General features: G+C 56.0%; 1 protein-coding gene across 1 annotated transcript in view; it reads right to left on the bottom strand.

The window, feature by feature from the left end:
• Positions 1 to 18544, bottom strand: part of TLL2 (tolloid like 2) — a 71235-nt gene that overhangs the window by 35193 nt on the left and 17498 nt on the right. The window contains exon 2 of the mRNA XM_062001181.1: positions 9340 to 9450. Coding sequence (XP_061857165.1) covers positions 9340 to 9450 — 111 coding nt within the window. The remainder of the gene's footprint in view (positions 1 to 9339; positions 9451 to 18544) is intronic.

Below are 18544 nucleotides of genomic sequence, written 5' to 3'. Positions count from 1 at the left end.
ACCAGCAGCCAGCCCAGTCCCTCACCAGCAGCCAGCCCAGTCCCTCACCAGCAGCCAGCCCAGTCCCTCACCAGCAGCCAGTCCTGTCCCTCACCAGCAGCCAGCCCAGTCCCTCACCAGCAGCCAGTCCTGTCCCTCACCAGCAGCCAGCCCAGTCCCTCACCAGCAGCCAGTCCTGTCCCTCACCAGCAGCCAGCCCTGTCCCTCACCAGCAGCCAGTCCTGTCCCTCACCAGCAGCCAGCCCAGTCCCTCACCAGCAGCCAGTCCTGTCCCTCACCAGCAGCCAGCCCAGTCCCTCACCAGCAGCCAGTCCTGTCCCTCACCAGCAGCCAGCCCAGTCCCTCGCCCAGCCCTGCACGGTGTCTCCTCTGCTCAGGGATGTGGAACAACTGTTTCCTTTGGCCTGTGCCCAAGACGCTCGCTCCTCGCTCCGCAGGGCTGCCCGAGCCGCCAGCCAGCCTCAGCCCCGCTCGCAGCTCCAGCACAGCCCCTGTGCCTGCTTTGCCCACTGGCAGCCGAAGCAGGTCCCTGTCCTGGCAGGCTGCCAGGGGAGCTGCAGCAGGGCCCTGCTCAGCCGCTGCGGCTGCAAGCGCTGGGGTCTCTCCGCGTCGCGCTTCGGTGACCTTGCGGCTGCCCCTGGGAGCCACCAGCTCCTTCCCTGGCTGGGCTGAGCAGCCTGTGTTCAGTGGGCACGGCCCCAGCCCGCGGGGGAAGGGAGAGCCCCGGGGTCTGAGCCCCCAGGCCGGCCCCACGGGGTGATGGCAGAGCCCATCAGCCCCAGCTCCTGCAGTGAGGCAGCCGACGCTGGGGCACGCTCACTGCTTCGCTGGAGCAAGCACCGAAGGAAAGGAGGCACGTGCCCAGCCCCGGCACCAGCACCCGCCTCAGGCAGCCCTGGGCTCAGCCCTGGCCAGTAGCACAGGGAGGGGACTGGATTTTGCCTGGTGCAGGCAGCTCTGGGCTCAGCCCTGGCCAGTGGCACAGTGAGGGGGCTGGATTTTGCCTGGTGCAGGCAGCTCTGGGCTCAGCCCTGGCCAGTGGCACAGGGAGGGGGCTGGATTTTGCCTGGTGCAGGCAGCTCTGGGCTCAGCCCTGGCCAGTGGCACAGGGAGGGGACTGGATTTCGCTTCCAAGGCGCTCTGCACATGGATGAACCCCTCGCCTCCAGTACACGCTTGCCCATGTGTTCCCTGCATCACAGTTAATTAATATAAAGCTATTTAATAACCTCCACTTAAACACAAAAGACTATTCAGGCTGTTCTGGCACCAGTGAAAGGAACAGGCTCCCAGTGTGTTGCACCAGCTGTAGACTAGAGCAAAAGAACACTTAATTAAGAGCGATTGAGAGCAAGACAGTTGCAAGCAGAAACCAGAGGCTGCACATGATCTAAGGGGCTGGGCTGGCCACCCTGCAAAGGGTTAATAACACCCTCCAGCACCAAACTCCAGCTGCCTGAGATGTGCCTGGACAAGAACTTGGGGGATGAGGGAAGCGGCGGGGCTGGGAGCCAAAGCCAAGCAGGGAGCAGCAGGGATTCTGCATCGTCTGTGCAGCCACCCTGCTGCAGCCAGGCCCAGAGCTGATGGTGGCAACACTGAGCCACAGGGACACTGAGGGGCTGGAGCGTGTTTAGACCAGGCAGCAGAGCCGGGGAAGGGGCTGGAGCACAAGGGGGCTGGGGAGGGGCTGAGGGAATGGGGGTGTTGAGCCTGGAGGAGAGGAGGCTGAGGGGAGACAGGAGCCCTCTCTGACACTCCCTGACAGGAGGCTGCAGGGAGCTGGGGGTCCATCTCTGCTCCCAAATGACAGGACAAGACAAAACAGCCTCAGAGTTGCCCCAGGGGAGGCTGAGGTTGGAGCTGAGGCAGAGCTGTTTCCCTGAGAGGGGTGTGAGCCCCTGTGCCAGGCTGCCCAGGGAGCTGGGGCAGTGCCCAGCCCTGGAGACATTTAAAAGATGCCCAGCTGAGGTGCACAGGGATATGGGTTAGTTTAGTGATGAGTTTGGCAGTGTGAGGGGAGGGGTTGCACTTGATCTTAAAGGTCTTTTCCACCTGCAGTGACTCTGTGGTTCTATGGCCATGTTGAATGGGAGGAAGCTATAGGAACAGGCTGTGTGGAAGCAGCTCTCAGCATGGTGGTGTTGTGTAGCTCCTGCAGATGTCTTTAGGGGCTTAAAGAAAGTTAATTGCTCATTAACAAAATCCAAGCTGACTAATTTCTGACGTGCAGCACTTGACAAGAGTGACAGAGAGTTACTGCCTTCCTGGCTGAGTTCTGCAAGCAGCAGATGAATTGTGCTGGCAGGATAAACACAGCCAAAGTTCCTGCGAGGAGAGGAGAGGAGAGGAGAGGAGAGGAGAGGAGAGGAGAGGAGAGGAGAGGAGAGGAGAGGAGAGGAGAGGAGAGGAGAGGAGAGGAGAGGAGAGGAGAGGAGAGGAGAGGAGAGGAGAGGAGAGGAGAGGAGAGGAGAGGAGAGGAGAGGAGAGGAGAGGAGAGGAGAGGAGGCAGTTTGGCATCGCTGCGGATTTTTGTCACAACAGAGACAACTTTATTGCCTGTGAGGATTGATTCAAGCATTATTGCAGAGCTGATAAAACCACTCCAACAACGCCAGCCCCCTGTGCAAGGCTGGATGTTGGCTGCTCAGCAGAAATAAAGCAGGTCATTCTGACAGGCAGGAGGCCTGTCACCAGCCACAAAACTCCATGTCAGGGAACACTGCCTTTACAAAACAAACTTTGTGGTGCATGTGACCAGCTGCTGTTGGGGATCTGGACAAGAGGAAAAATACACCCTGCTCCACAGGGAACACAGAGCAAGTAGCAGGGCTGTGTCACTCAGGCTGTGCTCTGGCAAGGGCCAGATGGTACCTTCACCTGCCTGTCCGGCCTCTCTTCACCCTGCCCTGCAGCACATTCATCACAAGCAGCAGGGGAAGAGCACACACACTGTATTTCTCTTTGTGTTGAGAGAAGCATTTCTGTGCTTGTCACAAGTCAAGTCTGGAACACCACAGCCCGCTGCATGAAGGAGCACTCCAAGCCTCACTGGTGCCTACTGGGTCTGGAGCACTGGGTCATACTGGGAAGACCCCAGGCCAAAGCAAATTGGAGCCTGCATCCCTTTTGGTAGGACAAGTGGAGCACAGACCGTGGCACCACTTGTTGCTACTGGGGTGCATCACAACAGCATCTCACTGCTTAGGGAGGCAGTGGACAGCCCTCCATCAGCGCCTGGTGTCAAGCCAAAGCTTGTCTAGCACTCAGGGAACGCTGTCTCTCCCACACCATACCTCGTAGGGACTGTACAAAGCACATCAGAAGTAGGAACAAAACCCACCCTGGGAAGCAGGGATAACAGCAAGACTGCATTTGTCAGCATGTGAGACTCCTCCATGGGTATCACCCTGGGGAAGGCTCTGAGGAGGCAAGTAAGGGAGAGAACCAACTCCCCTCAGTGACCACAGGAAAACAACTGAACATACTGAACCCTCTCCAGGCACAGGGCAAAACTGCCTCCTGAGGGAGGAGAACAGGGCAAGGGGGAAGGGCTGCAGGCAACCCGAGGACGAGTGGGAATCTGCAAAGCAGGAGAGGTGAATGTGCTCATGGAGTGAGGCAACCAAACCAACCCCTCCCCACAAAAGGGCAGCAGCACAGACACGAGCTGCTCCTCTGTGCCTCTCCCTGCCCCACACTGAACAGCTGGTGGAAATCAGGCAGGGCAAAACAGCCCAGCCAAAAGCCCAAGGCTGGCTGTGCTGGGTGTTGGGGAGTGTAAGGTGCAAAGCCCTTGTGAGCAGCAGCCCTGCATGTCCACTGCCCAACAGCAGCAGCACGGCTACCTGCCACAGCCCCTGCACTGAGCAACTGCTCCCAAAGTGAAGCAGGAGCTCTACTTGTGATTGCTTCCAGCACCTTCAGCCTTCCACTGGAGGAGAGGCTTCATCCTGCACCCCAGGGCTAAAATCAACTCTTAGCAGGAGAGCTGCCCTGGAGCAGTGTCCTGCAAGCAATCCCAGCTCAGGAATTAACCCAGTGCCTCAAGCGTGTCAGCACAGAGCAGTGAAGCACCCTGCAGGGGCTGGCAGCTCCCCACAGGTGAATGAAAAGCTGCTGTGGCACTTGGAAGGCACTGTAGTCGTCCTCCCTGCACCACAGAGGCTTTCAGACTGCACACTCTTCTGTCCCTTCCAGATCTCTCCAAGGTTTGCCTCTGTGCCCCAAAGCAGTTTATGCACAGTGCACTGAAACCTGTGATTCATGGGTTGGGATGCTACAAAGAGCAAACAAACCAAAAGCTACGAGCCAGGCCTGAAACAGGCAGAGTCCCATGAAACGAGGCGACCACAAGCACCTCAGAGTGAAGCTGTGGGCCTTGGGCAGGTCTGGGGGAGCAGCAGAGCAGCTGCCTGCATTGTCCCAGCACACCTGAGAACAGCCCAGCTACCGTGCCAGCAAACCACCCCCTTGCTCTCAGTTAGGGGAGGTTTCATGCAGACCTGTCTGCTTTGTTTGCCAAAGAACAACCTGCATCAAAGTGCTGCCAGAGCCTCCAGCCATTCACAGAGGCCTCTGTCTCCCCTCTGACTTCAGTAGAAAGCCTGGAATCAAACACATTGCTGTCCCAGCTGCACTGTGGTCTGAAGTAGCACTCACTGTAGCTAGCAAAGATGCTCTGTAAACCCTTCCTGCCACTCACTTGTGGCAGTGGGAAAGCCTCATCCAGGCCCCCAAGCCAGGAGCCCCAAAACCACTGGGGATCAGAGGCTAACAAAGACTGTTGTGCCAGCTCCTGAAGAGCATTCTTGGCAGCAGCAGCCCAGCAGAGCCAGGGCCCCAGCAGCCCGGCATGGCAGCAGCAAGGGCAGCCAGACTCCCATGTCTCCTCATCTGCTGGGGCCAGACCCAGAAGAGACCTGCCTTTCTCACTCACAGAGGTGCCCTTCAGGACCTGAAACTGCCTCCACCACACAAGAATCAGGGAAAGAAGCAATATAGCAAAAAAAGTCCTCTTAATCCTTAAACTGCCTGAAGAGATTTAAGTATTAGGATGAAATAAGCACTTCCTTCCACAGGCATGGCAAGGAAAGGAAAGGTCATCTCCTTCAGTGGCTAATGCCTCTGCAGATAAGGCAATAAAGCAAAGACCGTGGTACCTTGTACTAGTGAACTCATTTGGGTCCAAAAGAGAGGTGACACAGTGCAGACTCACAGCCTGCCTGGCCATCTTCTCGTTTCCCATTTCAAAGCCACCTCTCAGCAGCAGAGGAACCTTCAAAGCCTTGACTCAGCTAGAGGGTAAAAGCAAATATTTCCACTAAAGTAAAAAGCCAACACACACACACAAGGAAAGAGAGAGAGAGAAACTTCCCGGGCCTGTGAGCTGCTCTTTGCACGGCCTTTCATCAAAGTGAGGAGGAGCTGGCGATGGGCTGAGCTGGCTGGCAGAGCCCCTGCTGCCAGCTCCATTTCAGCACAGCCTGAACCGTTCCTGTACCTCTGCAGGGCCAGATCCTGCGGGTCAGAGCTTCAGCAGCCTGAGGGCTGGCTCTCACAGGAATCCCGGCACCTGAACCGCAGCACAGGAGGCAGCTAGCTTCAACTTTCAAAGGCAAAGCAACACCTCCACTTCAACACCCCCCCCACTGTTTGTCAGTGGCAAAGTGCTTTTAAGGGGGTAGGAGAGGACTGGGCAGATTCTGACAGGACATTACAGACGGTCTCAGCGGGATGAGCAGATGATGTGCGTGGAGGGCAGAGCTTGGGCTGCAGAATCTCTTGTACAAAGCAGCAAACACAGAGCTGGCAAGCAGTTAATTCCCTGAGCTTAGGAGCTGGGCTCAAAGGAGAACAGCCAGTAGGAGTGGGGAACACAAACCTTTCCCCCTGGGTTAGGTAAGTTAGAAAAATCTTGTCTCAGCTGAAACAAAAGTCAAACGTGAAACCTTCCACAGGCTGAGACGTGTGGGAAGGAGCAGAGAAACCACACAGCTGCAGCCATTTAAAACTGGGATGGGGGAAAGCACTTGGGAATAAACCTTCTGGGAAATCCTGAAAGGGCCCAGACAAGAAGTCAACTAGTTGGCAGCCCTGAGCCCAGAGTCACTCTGTGTGTGTGCAAACACCTAACTCACCACTCAGAGCTTTAACCAAGCCAACAGAGCTCAAAGCCCAGACACCTAAGGACCACTTGGATGGAATGGGCTACACTCAGCCTGTCACCGTGCCTGCCCTTCCCTCAGCAGGGCCTGAGGACGTCCCTGCTCTCATAAATGCTCCAGAGAGGGGTGTCTGCACACAAGGTGGGTGCCAAGGAGGCAGCCACCCCTAACTGCAAACCCCAGGTGAGCAGTCTCCAAGGGGACTGCCAAAGAGCTCCAAGCCAACGTCCCTCAAAGGGAAGGAACCAGGACCCTGCTCTGTGACTTCACCAAGATAACCCTGCTTGAAGTCCCAGACGCCAGGAAAACACACCAGCTCTGATGATTGGCTGAGAAAATGCTGGGGAATGCTGAACTCTGAGGCACCCCACCCTGAAGCAGGCTCTCACATGCTGAGGGTCTGCAGAGCACCTATGGCATTTCTGCAAGGACCTTAATACAGAAAACAAGCCTGAAGTACATTCACACCATGAAATCGAGCTCAGCACTGAGATCTGTGGCAGAATTCAGCAGCCCTCAGGTCACATTCCCTGCTTCTCTCTCTCAGAGGGCCTAGACAAGTGCTTGGCTTCCTTTCTAGACAAAGGCTGGAAGAAGGCGAAGGGAAAGCCTGAAATATCAGCCAGCCTCAACCCTCCCCAGCCAAGGCAAAGCTTTCACTGCAGCAGATCATCTTCAACTGGATCCAGTGAAGAACCGTGTCCCCCATCACCTGTAATGATGGGAACCTCACTCTGTGTCCCCCATCACCTGTAATGATGGGAACCTCACTCTGTGTCCCCCACCACCTGTAATGATGGGAACCTCACTCTGTGTCCCCCACCACCTGTAATGATGGGAACCTCACTCTGTGTCCCCCATCACCTGTAATGATGGGAACCTCACTCTGTGTCCCCCATCACCTGTAATGATGGGAACCTCACTCTGTGTCCCCCATCACCTGTAATGATGGGAACCTCACTCTGTGTCCCCCATCACCTGTAATGATGGGAACCTCACTCTGTGTCCCCCACCACCTGTAATGATGGGAACCTCACTCTGCCTCCAGAGCCGGAGAGCTGCAGGTGCCCCACACAAGCCGACAGGCTGTACGCCACCAACAACCCAACAGTGTCAAACAGCAGCACTCTCACCCCTCCTCCCAGCCAAGCAGCGCTTTCTGTGCACAAGGAACAGCAGAGGGGAAGAAGAATGCCCAGCCAAGTGGTGAGCTCAGAGCTGCAGCTCCCACAGCCTGAGCTGCCCGTGCACACGTCCCGAGCGCTTCCTCCAGCACACAACTAATCCGATTAACAGCTTTAGCAACTCTGCAATGTTATAATTCAGGGGGTCCCATTCATAAAAGGTCTCAGGCTGCTTCTGCACAGAGGTTGCATTCTTCCCACTGGAAACAGAAAAGGGGAGAAGAGGACTTGCTCTCCCAGGAAAGAATGGATCCCAATGGCCACCCTGCTGAAGCAGACCACCCTCTCACCATTCACACCAGCGGCAAGCAAGCCCCGGGAGAGAAGAATCAACCCAACCTGCCCCCACAGAGAGCCTCCTCCCAGGGCAGGGCAACACACAGATCCCTCTGTGCCAGCCCTGCAGAAAGCCTGATGCTCACAGGGGCTGCCCTCTGTCAGCTGGCACCTCCTGGGGCTGGAAGGCAGGGGCAGGGAGGAGTGAGCCACGTGGCATCACCACTGACCTAATGCAAAGCGTGGTATGGTGGCCCCAGCTATGCCCCAGGCAACAAAACGGGTCAGCAAGAGACTAGTCTGGCCCCACAACATGAGTCATGGCTGCAGGAGGCCAGTGCCTGCCTTACACCATACAGATGTGGCTGATAAAACTCAGTTCACGTGCCAGACGGTGAGGCAAAGAAACGTGCTGGGCACGACAGGTCACAATCCACCACAGCAAACTCACCCAGTCACACCCCACCTGGCTCTGCTTCCCCAGCAGCCTCCTCATCTAGCTTCAGCAACTGGCAAAAGGGAGGGGATGAGATGAATGCTGCCTGTCCCACTTGGCCCTCACTTTCTGCTTTCCCTTCTGCTCTGAAGACAACCTGCTGCTATCACCTGCAAACACCTCACAGCCCGAAACACGACTGGGCTCAGCGACACGGCAGCGTCAGCAACGGCACTTCCAGGGAGCAACCCCAGCTCTGAAGAACTGGGCAGCCCTCCTCTGCCCAGCACTGCAGCACCTGCATGAGTGCAGTCAGATGCATGGACACCTCTCTGTTGGATGTGTCACCTTTCACACTCATCCCAACAGGAGACTGGAGCACTGACCCCCACAACAGGCTCTACGTGGTGCCCAGATGCTCTGAAACCAAAGCCAGGCAGTGACAGGGGCATGGAACCAGCCTGCAGTCCTTACAGCAGATACAGTGAGAGCTGAGATGCACAGGGGTCAGGTGAAGGTATGATCTCAGTGATTTCTGCCTCTACCCAACCTTTCACCACGCTTGCTCGCCTAAGGGTGTAACAGCAGAAAGAGTCTGCCCTGACCTGCTGTGTCTCCAATCCCCCTGGTGTCTCTCAGAGCTCAGACTCACAACTTCTCTCTTGCAGCACAAAGTGCAGTAGAGGCAGTAACACTGCACAGTGTCCTCAAACCAATTGCAGTGTGTTTCAGAGACTACAGGAGCTGGAGTCCAGCTCTGGTCTGGCACCAGACTGAGCAGATGTAAGAGCTGTGTAGGGGGCAACAGAGGCACCTGCTTTACAGAAAATGGGCAGAAAGCAGCCGTGTGCAAGGCTGCAGTGGGCTTACCTAGGCAGATAGCTGGAAAAACAAAGGTCCATCAAGATTCCATTGAGATCACAGATGGCACAAAAAGGCAGGGAGAGCAATAAAAGCCCAAACTACCGCCAGAAGGACCAGCCCTATTTCAAACACACGTCCTTCCACCTTTGCAGAGAGGCAGATCCCTGCAGAAAGAAGCCAGTGCTGTAAACCTGAAGATGTCCTCCCTCAGACAAGACAGGATTTGGAGACAGCAAACTGGATTCAGTCTTTGTGTAACAACGCTCAGAGTCAGATCCACCCCCCAGTCACCCAGGAACTGAGCTCTCCAGGCACTGCCCTGCCCCTGTGCATCAGGGCCCAGCAGGAACCCCTTCCTCCCTAAGGACAGAGCCAGGGACGGGGAGGCACTGCCAGCCCGGGCTGCCCTTACCTGAGGTGTGTCCTGCGCTGCCAGCCGAGTGCTTTGTCAAGGCAACGGTTCTGTCTATTTGAAACAGCTTCAGATCATCTTCATCCAACGCGATGTCTCCCCAAAAGGCAGCTGCAGGGACACAAACTGCTGTTAGTTGAGTTTTTATTTGGGAAGGAAAGCACAATTCCCATGGGGCACGTATCCCACCCAAAAGGCAGCCACCCCACGGAGCAGAACAGGGTGACACACACAGCAGCAGCTCTAAACCACGGGGGGGACATGGGGGGAGGGCAGGAGACAGCATTTAAATGAAGCCCCTGTGTCCACTAGCTGGGATTCCTTGGGTCACTCGTTGTTACGGGTCTGGCTCTCAGCCAGGCACTGAGGTGGTGCTGGACAGGTTTCCTTAGCGCCTGCAAGCAGGACAGGCTCTGGCGTCTCCCCACTTAGTGCCGAGGAGCCAGCCAGGTCACAGCTCAGAGCCCGCTGCAGATGCTGCCTCCACACCACCCCCAAGCTGACAAGGGGGTAGGACAGGAGGAGAGCAGTGAAGCACTCAAAGCCAGCAGCGTGCCTCTGAAGGCTCCAGCTGCCAGCCCATGGGGCCTCCCTCATCTTCAGCACTGGGCTGAACACACGCTGACCAGGTCCCCTCGGTGCACAAGCACCGGCTGTTTGTCCCCTTGTGAGCAGTTACCCAGATTTCAGTCTGCACAGGTCTTCATTTAGTAAAAAGAGGTGTGATCTCAGTCAGAAGCCATGGAAATCAGGTAAACAAAGTGATACCTCAGCATCCACAGCCCAGACAAACAGACTGGGAGGCGTCTGAGTGGAAAGAAACGGACCCCAGGAGTACCCTGGCCGAGCTGCTGCTGCACAGTGCACAGTCACCACGGGGGGAACGTGAACAGAAGTGAGTCAGGCCACGGGGCAGCACACCCACGTCTGCCAGAGGCAACAGACTGGGCTGTCAAACCTCACACGGGAAGCCCGAGCGGGCTGGGGAAACATAAGGAAAGCACAGGCAATCCATAGGCAATCCATCAGTGGTACAGCTGAAGGGAACTCGGCCGGGCAGAGCGGGAGCAACACCGAGGTGCTGCCTGTGACAGCGACCAGAGCTGATGGGAACAGTCTTCTCTTAAACCAACACCCTTTACACGGCCTGGGGAGGGGGACGGGATGACATCCCCTGCCCCAGCTGTAACATCACTGCCCAAAGCACCTTAGGCCTGACACACCAGTGGGGTTTGCTAAGCAGCAAACTTGACTGGCAGGACCAAAGGAAACAGGGACCCAAGTATCAGAAACCTGCAGAAGGATCCGTGGTGGCTGAACTACAGAAGGTCAGCTCAGACAATCTGGGAGAGCGTGGCACTGGTCCTGAAGCAGTGCTGGTGGGCACAGCCTCAGAGGAGGTGGGCTCTGGCTTTTTGACCAGGTCTCCTTAACAGTGCTACCAAATCCCAGAGGACAGGACCAGAGAGGACATAGTGCAGACAAACCTGCACCCAGGCTGCCAGCAGCTGCAGCCGGGACAGAGCCCGCATTTGCCACACCATCCCACGGCTGGGGCTCTCCCCAGCTCCTGCCACCAGCATGGCCAAACATCCCAAGCTGAGTGGGAACGGCCAGCAGAAGAAGGCAGAGACATGGGCTCCCGTGACTGAGAGACACGTTATCCACCCAGAGGAACAGGACAACACAGCAGTCACTAATTCCCCCCTCAGCCACACTTTGGGTAAGCCACTATTACATTGCCTTCCTACACCCATTCCCTGCCCTCCTGCCCAGCCTGCCATCCCATGATCAGCCCCAGCCCAGCTGCCACCACCCTGGGCTGTCAGTGGCCGCTGTCTGTTGGCAGCACACGCTGTTTGTGGGGCCAAGGCAGCCCATGCCTCAGCACAGCTTCCAGGGCAAGCCCGCAGCGTGGTTTACATCAACACAAGCCTTACGTTTTCCTGCCCGATGGAAGGCAGCAGTTTTCTCCCAGCCCTAGCACAGGAATCTCTTTCTGTTTCAAAGCCATACATCATCCTGAAAGATGGCCCACTACAAAAGCTGAATTTCCCCAGCATTTAATTCCAGCTCTTTACAGTCCCAGCATGCTCCAGGGGAACCATGATTTATCACAGCCCCAAACCAGCTGAACAGCTTTCCCTGCTGCAAGTCCCAGCTGAGAGCGCCGCGCTGCAGCTCCTCCCGGGCTGTCAGAGGCTCCCTGCTAGAGGCACACAGGCCTGCAAGGGGCTCCCAGCCACGCCACAGCAACCAGCCTGCAGCAAAGCCCCAGCACTTTCTTTTGCAGGGTCACAGGCTCAGAGGCTGCTGGCGAGCGAAGCCTCTCAGAGCATCCCCCCGGTTCCCCTTTACCAGGCTCTGCTTTTTACTTTAACGTGGGCAGGGTTCACAGAAGAATAAAGAACAACAACAACAAAACACAAACTCTCCAACCAGCAGGCTCACGAACTTGGAAAGCAGTGTTGTTCTTGGCAGGGAGCTGTGCAGCACACAGCCAGGTGCAAGCTCCAGCCTGTCTCGGAGAGGATGCATCAATGGCTCCGGGCAGCAGGAACACAGCAGCTCTTCCTCAGGCTGGTGGAGCTAACAGGAGTCAGTCTGCTCCTGCACCAAGCACCCCAGAGCTGTAACCTCACCACCTCCCAGCACACGCAACGCAACAGCCGTCTGTGGGAGCCAAGGGGAAGGGTGGCTGTGTTAAACAAGCCAACCCAGCTCTCAGACACAGAAAGCACACCCTGCCAAGCTGCCTTGCTTTGCAGCACGCCTGTGCCCCAGGAAGCAGCCCACGTGCTGGGGTCTGCACCATGTGCTGAGCACACGGGTGCCACGGCCTGGGAAGGGGAGCAGCTCCTTCCTTCTAGGCACAGGGCAGCCTCAACAGCCTCTCCAGGTGCTTCCCACGCAACCAGAGTCCCAACCCAGCAGTGCCCCCACAGCCCTCATCCTTCCCAGTACCTTTAGGGGGGGAGGCTCTGGGAGGTTCCCGTTCCAAAGTACTGTGTCAGTCCGAAGCATCTTCTAAAACCTTCCCTGCAAATCACCTCCAACCTGTTGCCCCCCACACACACCTCCCAGCAATTCCCTTCTCCCATTAACCGTGTCCTCTCCTTTCCCTGCTTCCAAGCAACAGAATCTGATTACAGGGGGGAAAAAGAATTTTGCTGACTCTTAAGAGAACTCAACACACGTTAAAAACAGGCTGATGTTTAACACTTCAGGACAATACCCAGGGACAGGTCTCCTTTGCCCACCCCACAGGCAGCTGTGACTTCATACAAGGTGTACGAGAGCCACTTGGGCTGGCAGAAGAAAGAACAGAACTCGGTGCTTGAGACACCTGACCTGATGTCTGTTTGGACTGACCTCCAGCCACCAAGCTGGAGCAATGCTTCCACCCATTTGCCAGCCAGAATTCGACTGAAGCTTTAAGAAATGGCAGGTTTTAGGTGCTGAGTGGGATCTGAGCCCAGATGGAGGACTGTGCCCTCTAACCCGAGCCGGAGGAGCCTGTTTCCATGGGGCCGGAGCCACGCTCAGTTTGTGTGTGACACCGGCTCAAGGGGCTCATCTGAACTCGCTGCCCTCTGGCACAGCTCACGCTGTGACAGCTCAGACTCCAGCTCTTGCAGGGCAGTTTAACACAGTTTTGCTGCAAGGGCTTCACTCTTGCTCAGCAGCTTTCCCACAGCACAGTACAGCAACGAGCAAGGAGAACAAGGAGCAAGGGGAGCCCAAGCAGGTGCCTCAGACTTGGGTCATCAATGCTCACGACTCAAACTCAGCTTTTGCTAGCACTGGCAGCCCCTCTGTGCAGATGACAGCTGGGATCCCCAGCAAGGATGCCTCGGGACTACTCATGCCAGTGCAGAACATCCTTGGCACCTCCAAATTTGTGAGCATCAACAGATGCCATTGTCAGGCAAGAGAGGTGGCCTGTCCATGTCTGCATGACACAGGCTCAACTGTGCCATAGATCACAGAACCAATTCAGTTGGAAAACACCTTGAGCTGCTGCAGTCTCAGCCCTGCCCTCACCCTGCCCAGCCCAGCACTGACCCACAGCCCTCAGCACCTCAGCCCCTCGGCTTTGGGATCCCTCCAGGGCTGGGCACTGCCCCAGCTCCCTGGGCAGCCTGGCACAGGGGCTCACACCCCTCTCAGGGAAACAGTTCTGCCTCAGCTCCAGCCTCAACCTCCCCTGGGGAAACTTGAGGCTGTTTCCTCTTGTGATGTCCTTCCTTACTTGCAAGAAGAGACCAACCCCCATCTCCCTGCAGGCCCCTGTCAGGGAGTGTCAGAGTGCTCCTGTGTCCCCTCAGCCGTGAGCTGCAGCCTCCCCAGGGCCCAGCACAGGGGGACAATCCCTGCCCTGGGCCTGCTGGCCATGCTATTTGACACAAGCCAAGGTGCCATTGGCCTTTTTGGCCAGCTGGGCACGCTGCTGGCTCACGTTCAGCTGCTGTGGATTAACACCCCCGGGCCCCTTCCCTCTGGGCAGCTTTCCAGCCACGCATCCCCAGGACACCCCTCCCGTGACAAAGCCCCTGGGGCGGCTCGTGGCTCACGGTGCAACTGAAGGACGTGCTCTGAACCCCTCCCGGGACCAGTGCCGTGTGTGCTCGTAAGGGGGGACATCTGTCCCCATCCAGAGCGCTGCTCTCCACCCCAGCACCTGCATTGCTCAGAGACCCCAGGGCCCTGGCTCATCTAGAGCTGCCTGTACCGTATCCAGCCGGTACACGGGAAAGCAACGCCGCAGCTGCAGCCCCGGGAAGCAGCGCTGGGCACGGGGAGGCAATGCTGAGTGCCACCTCCTGGCAAGCAACAAGATGACTATTCATGCCTGGCAAAAGCAGGCAGGGTGTTCTGCAGCTGATGCTCCCCAGCCTCACGGCTCTGATTTCATTTTCAGAGCTGGCCACGCTAACGCCCAGGGCTAACGACCTGCAGCCTGGCAAGCAGTCAGTGCACTGGCGCATCAAAGGGCATTCCCAGCACCTCCACGCTTCTCCCCTGGCAGGCAGGCAGGGCTGCTGCTGTGGCTGAACCGCCTGCTGGCACAGCAACCAGCAGCACACCGGGCTCAAGTACGCGGAGGAAGATTTACACCTCCAAGGAAAAAACTCAACACATTCCTTTGGGCAAAGTCACAACTGTGTCAGAGTTGAGAGCAAAGCCTCAAAATAAGGCAGAAAACAGTGAAGGAGGGGAGAGAAAATACCCCAAGTGAGCCCTTAGGAAATAGGGCCAGATCCTGGGTGTTGAACACTCAAGCCAAAGGAGGATGGGAAACAAGTGGCAGTAAGGAGTGAAAGCACCACGACTGCAATACTCAGCCCTTACATTTCCACCTGGAACAATCAGAAGCCTCCCCCTGGCCAGCTCTGGGGTAAAGCCCTTTGCAAGGCCAGGCTGTGTGGAGCCCGAGCTGGTGGCTGGCACCAGCAGTGCCTCCTCACACTGGGCACTGGGCAGCTCATGTGTGAGTGAGCAGCAGTTTCCTGGGCCAGAGAGCACGTTTCCTTTCAGAACCAAGTCTCGGTTTGTGGAGGAACGTCCGAGAGGATGGCCCACTTCTAAATGGCAACAGGTGTTTCAGGAACACCAAAACCTGGGAATGAGAGGCTGGAGCCCCAGGAATTCCCATTCCTGCCCTGTGAATTTCCCCTCCTGGAAGGTGCCAGCGCAGGAACAAAGAGACTCTTTGGGCCTGAGTTTGTGCAAAGCTGCAAACGTACACGTGAGCCTACACAACAACCAGCTTTAAGGAATGCTACACGCTGTCCCTTGGCTGCTATTTCAACCAGGGCCCAAACAATTCTGTGCCACAGCTGGGTTAGGAGAAAGACCTTTCTGCTTTGATGTACACATCTCTCCTGATGCTGGCTGCTTCCTCACTCGAGGTCTCCGTCTCTTCCACGGCAGCCACTCTAGTGCAGTGATCTGTGAATCCATTCCTGGTACAATGAGCAATGCAGGAGGGCATATGTCCACACACAGAGCTGGAGATTGATGCCACAGGCAGCAAAGCAGCTCCCTCTACGGGCTCTGAAATGGTTAAACACCTGCCTCTTCCTAAGAGCACTGCAGGGGGGTGTCTGCTGCCCAACAGACACCTCACAGGGTTAAGGATGCTGCTTCCCTGTAACTGCTCCATGTGAAGCCAATTGAGCTATGTGACCTTCCCAACACTTCTGCTTTCTACTCCAGGCAGCCCTGGTCCCCTCCTGCTGCCTGAGGGACACATGTACCCTTTCCAGCTCCTGCCCAACTCCACCATGGCCACTGATGCTCCACTCAGCTGAGGAAGGGGCTCAGTTGAAGCACCTTCTTGTCTCAAGACCCAGGAAGGGCTTTCAGATCTAGCTTGTTCCCAAGTGCAAGCAGCATGCCCCCACACTCTGCTACCACTTCAAAGTGAGATCCTTCCTCTGCAGCTTCTGCTAGCTCAGCATTTCTTCCCTCCAGCCTAACATCCAGCCCTCACCTGGGTACTGCCCATCTCCTGCCTGTTCATCTCTCCATGTGCTGCTGCTCAGTGTTTGAGGGAGCTCTCTGCACACACAGCAGGCTAGAAAAAAACCCAACACCTTTTACTGCATTGAGCCATTGGGCTATGAGACAACAACCTCTCTTTAGAGCACCCTGGGAGAAGGAAAAAGCAGGTATTTTGTGTCTTTAGCTACCCATGTTCATAAGCTGAGGAGCTGACACCTCCCTAGACTTCTGACCTCTTGCTTTAACACAGGCCTAGTGTTCCCAAGCCTGTTTGCTCTTCAAGCTACAAAAAGTTCAGAGCCACATAGAGGAAGAGACAAAAGTGGCTCAGTACAGAGCTTGTATCTTCTCTTTAAGCCAACAGCCTGGCAAGATGCCCTTGTCAAAACAAAACAAACCCAAAACCCTTGATTTGCTAGCTCCACATAATTCCATCAACCCAGCCGTTGTCTCTTGTGTCCCAGTTACTTTAACAAGTGCCAAACCCAGCACTTGCTGGATGCACTAAGCTGCCATTGCTTTCTCCTCTTCTCGGCCCAATCAATTGCAGTTGATTTTAGGAACATCCAGTGCTGCCCCTGAGTGAGGACAATGTCAGACATACACACAGGCTTTTAGCAGAAAGGCTCTTCCCTGCAGCATTGCCCAGGCAGGTGCAAACAGCCATCACAGCACACACAAGTCAGGCATGGCCCTGGTGCTCATACTGCCAATAAAGACTGGAGCTGCTGCACCCAATTAATCCAAAGCCCCAGCCTGCTCTGCATCCCCCAGCCCTGCACGAGTGAACACCTTCAGTAGTTTGTTACAGAGATCTGAGGAAGGATGATTCCAGGGTTGCCAGAGCTGGCCTCTCAGAGCAGCGTGCTACACAGACACTCCTCCTTGCACCACAAAGTGTTTCAACACCCTCAGAGAGGGCTGCTGCTGCTCCTCTTCAGAAGGACAAGGGCAGAAAGCTTCAGAAGCAGCAACATTTAAGGGAGACTCTGGCATCAAACCAAGCAAAGATCTTTGAGGGGAAATCTGGGAGGAGATGCTCCAGTCACAGACAGGTAGAGCCTGGCAAGCTTGAGCTGCATCTCTGCTTGCAGGAGCCAGCTTCTGAAACTCTATCACAGACTCAGATGTAAAGTCATGCAGAAGAGCCCCGAAAAGCAGCTGGTGCAAGCAGGAAAATCCTCTCACAAAGACAGCACTGATGAGGTGCAACTTGCCATGAAAGGCACAGAAGGTACACAGATAGACAGCAGCTGGGAACGATGCAGGGACAGGGCAGCCACACAGCTCTCTCCCTCTTTGACAGTGAGCAAGCGGTCCAAGCAAGCCCTGGCCTCCTATAGCTTTTCTCACATCCTGCTCAAAAGTTGTTGTGACTGAATAAAGGCAGGAGACAGAGACCAGAGACCCTGCCACTGGCTCTCTCCATCCCCTGCCAACACCCGCACCTCACATTGCCTACAGCTCCTGGTACAGCCAAAGCAGGAACCAGGAAACAAACCCAGAGGCAGATAAAAGCATTTCATAGCCTGATCCTAAATGACAGGAGCCACTGATAGCACTGGTGGCACCACCTGTCAGAGGAAGCACCTTCCCTGGGTGCCTGTAAAGTGATCCTCGGTGGCTCAGCCTCTCGGGCAGCAACGCCAGCTTGGAAATCCAGCACTGCCTCAGCTGCCCTCTAGGAGCAGGAGACAGCAAGGTTCTGGGCAATGAAATCCAAGGATGCCTTTGTCAATTAATTATGGAGGAAGCTGCACCACGCAATCCCCACCTCACACCATCGCTTTTGCTGCTCAATATAACTTTAATTAATCTTTCCTGTGGCAATTTGAAGGAAGGGTGAGCACGCTGCAAACACCCGCTGAGTATTAAATTGATTTCCTGGTTTATAGTCCTCTTTCCTTCCCCATTGGCCCAGCCATGATTTGTGGCCCTTCACTTGGAGGTGTTTTCTCCATGCTAATATAATGCAAAGCCCCAAGCAGCAATCGCAGCCACAGAAGCAACACTTTGCACCATCAACCGCTTCAGCCCGGCCTGTGCTGGCACAGAGCCCCCTCTGCTCCCCCTACACCAGCAATTCCAATCAATCACCTCATCCCCAAACCTTTGGCATTTTTGTCCTATGTGCCTAAGCAATCAGGTCCCTGTAAGTTGCCTGCCTGCAGTGCATCTTAACAGGCAAAGCACTAAGGCAAAGGCTGCTCCACTCACACACACAGCCTGAGGCACCAGGCTGCTCCTGTACCCCACATCCCCGGGCTCAGACCCAGAAGGGAGGAACACAAAGCTCAGCTGAGCTCCCCAAGAAGTCCATCTGCCTTCAGCAGGAGACATCACATCCCCCCAGGCCTGTGGGGCTGACAGCAGGATCTCTGGCAGCAAGCACAAGCCAAGTCTCAGGCGAGCAGGAAAATAAGGATAAGCCCAGCCCAGGTGTGCAGCAACACAACAAGCTCTTCTCAAAGGGCTTCTCCTCTGCCTTGGGAACACAGGCTCAGATTTTCAGCAGTCAACCATTTAAGGCTGGGAGCAGTTACAGATCCCACCATCCCCCCAGCATCACCTCAAGGACAGAGCCGGGATTAGCTGCCAGCAGTTTCTGTCTCAGGCGTTCTGGTCCTCGTTCAACACTGCTTTCCTGGTACCAGGGGTGAGGAGAGCTTGACCTGGAACAGTGCAGCCCCTCAGCAGC

Source organism: Colius striatus, chromosome 8, assembly GCF_028858725.1.
Source record: "Colius striatus isolate bColStr4 chromosome 8, bColStr4.1.hap1, whole genome shotgun sequence".
Lineage (NCBI taxonomy): Eukaryota > Metazoa > Chordata > Aves > Coliiformes > Coliidae > Colius > Colius striatus.
This window is presented reverse-complemented; position numbering and strand designations above follow the sequence as displayed.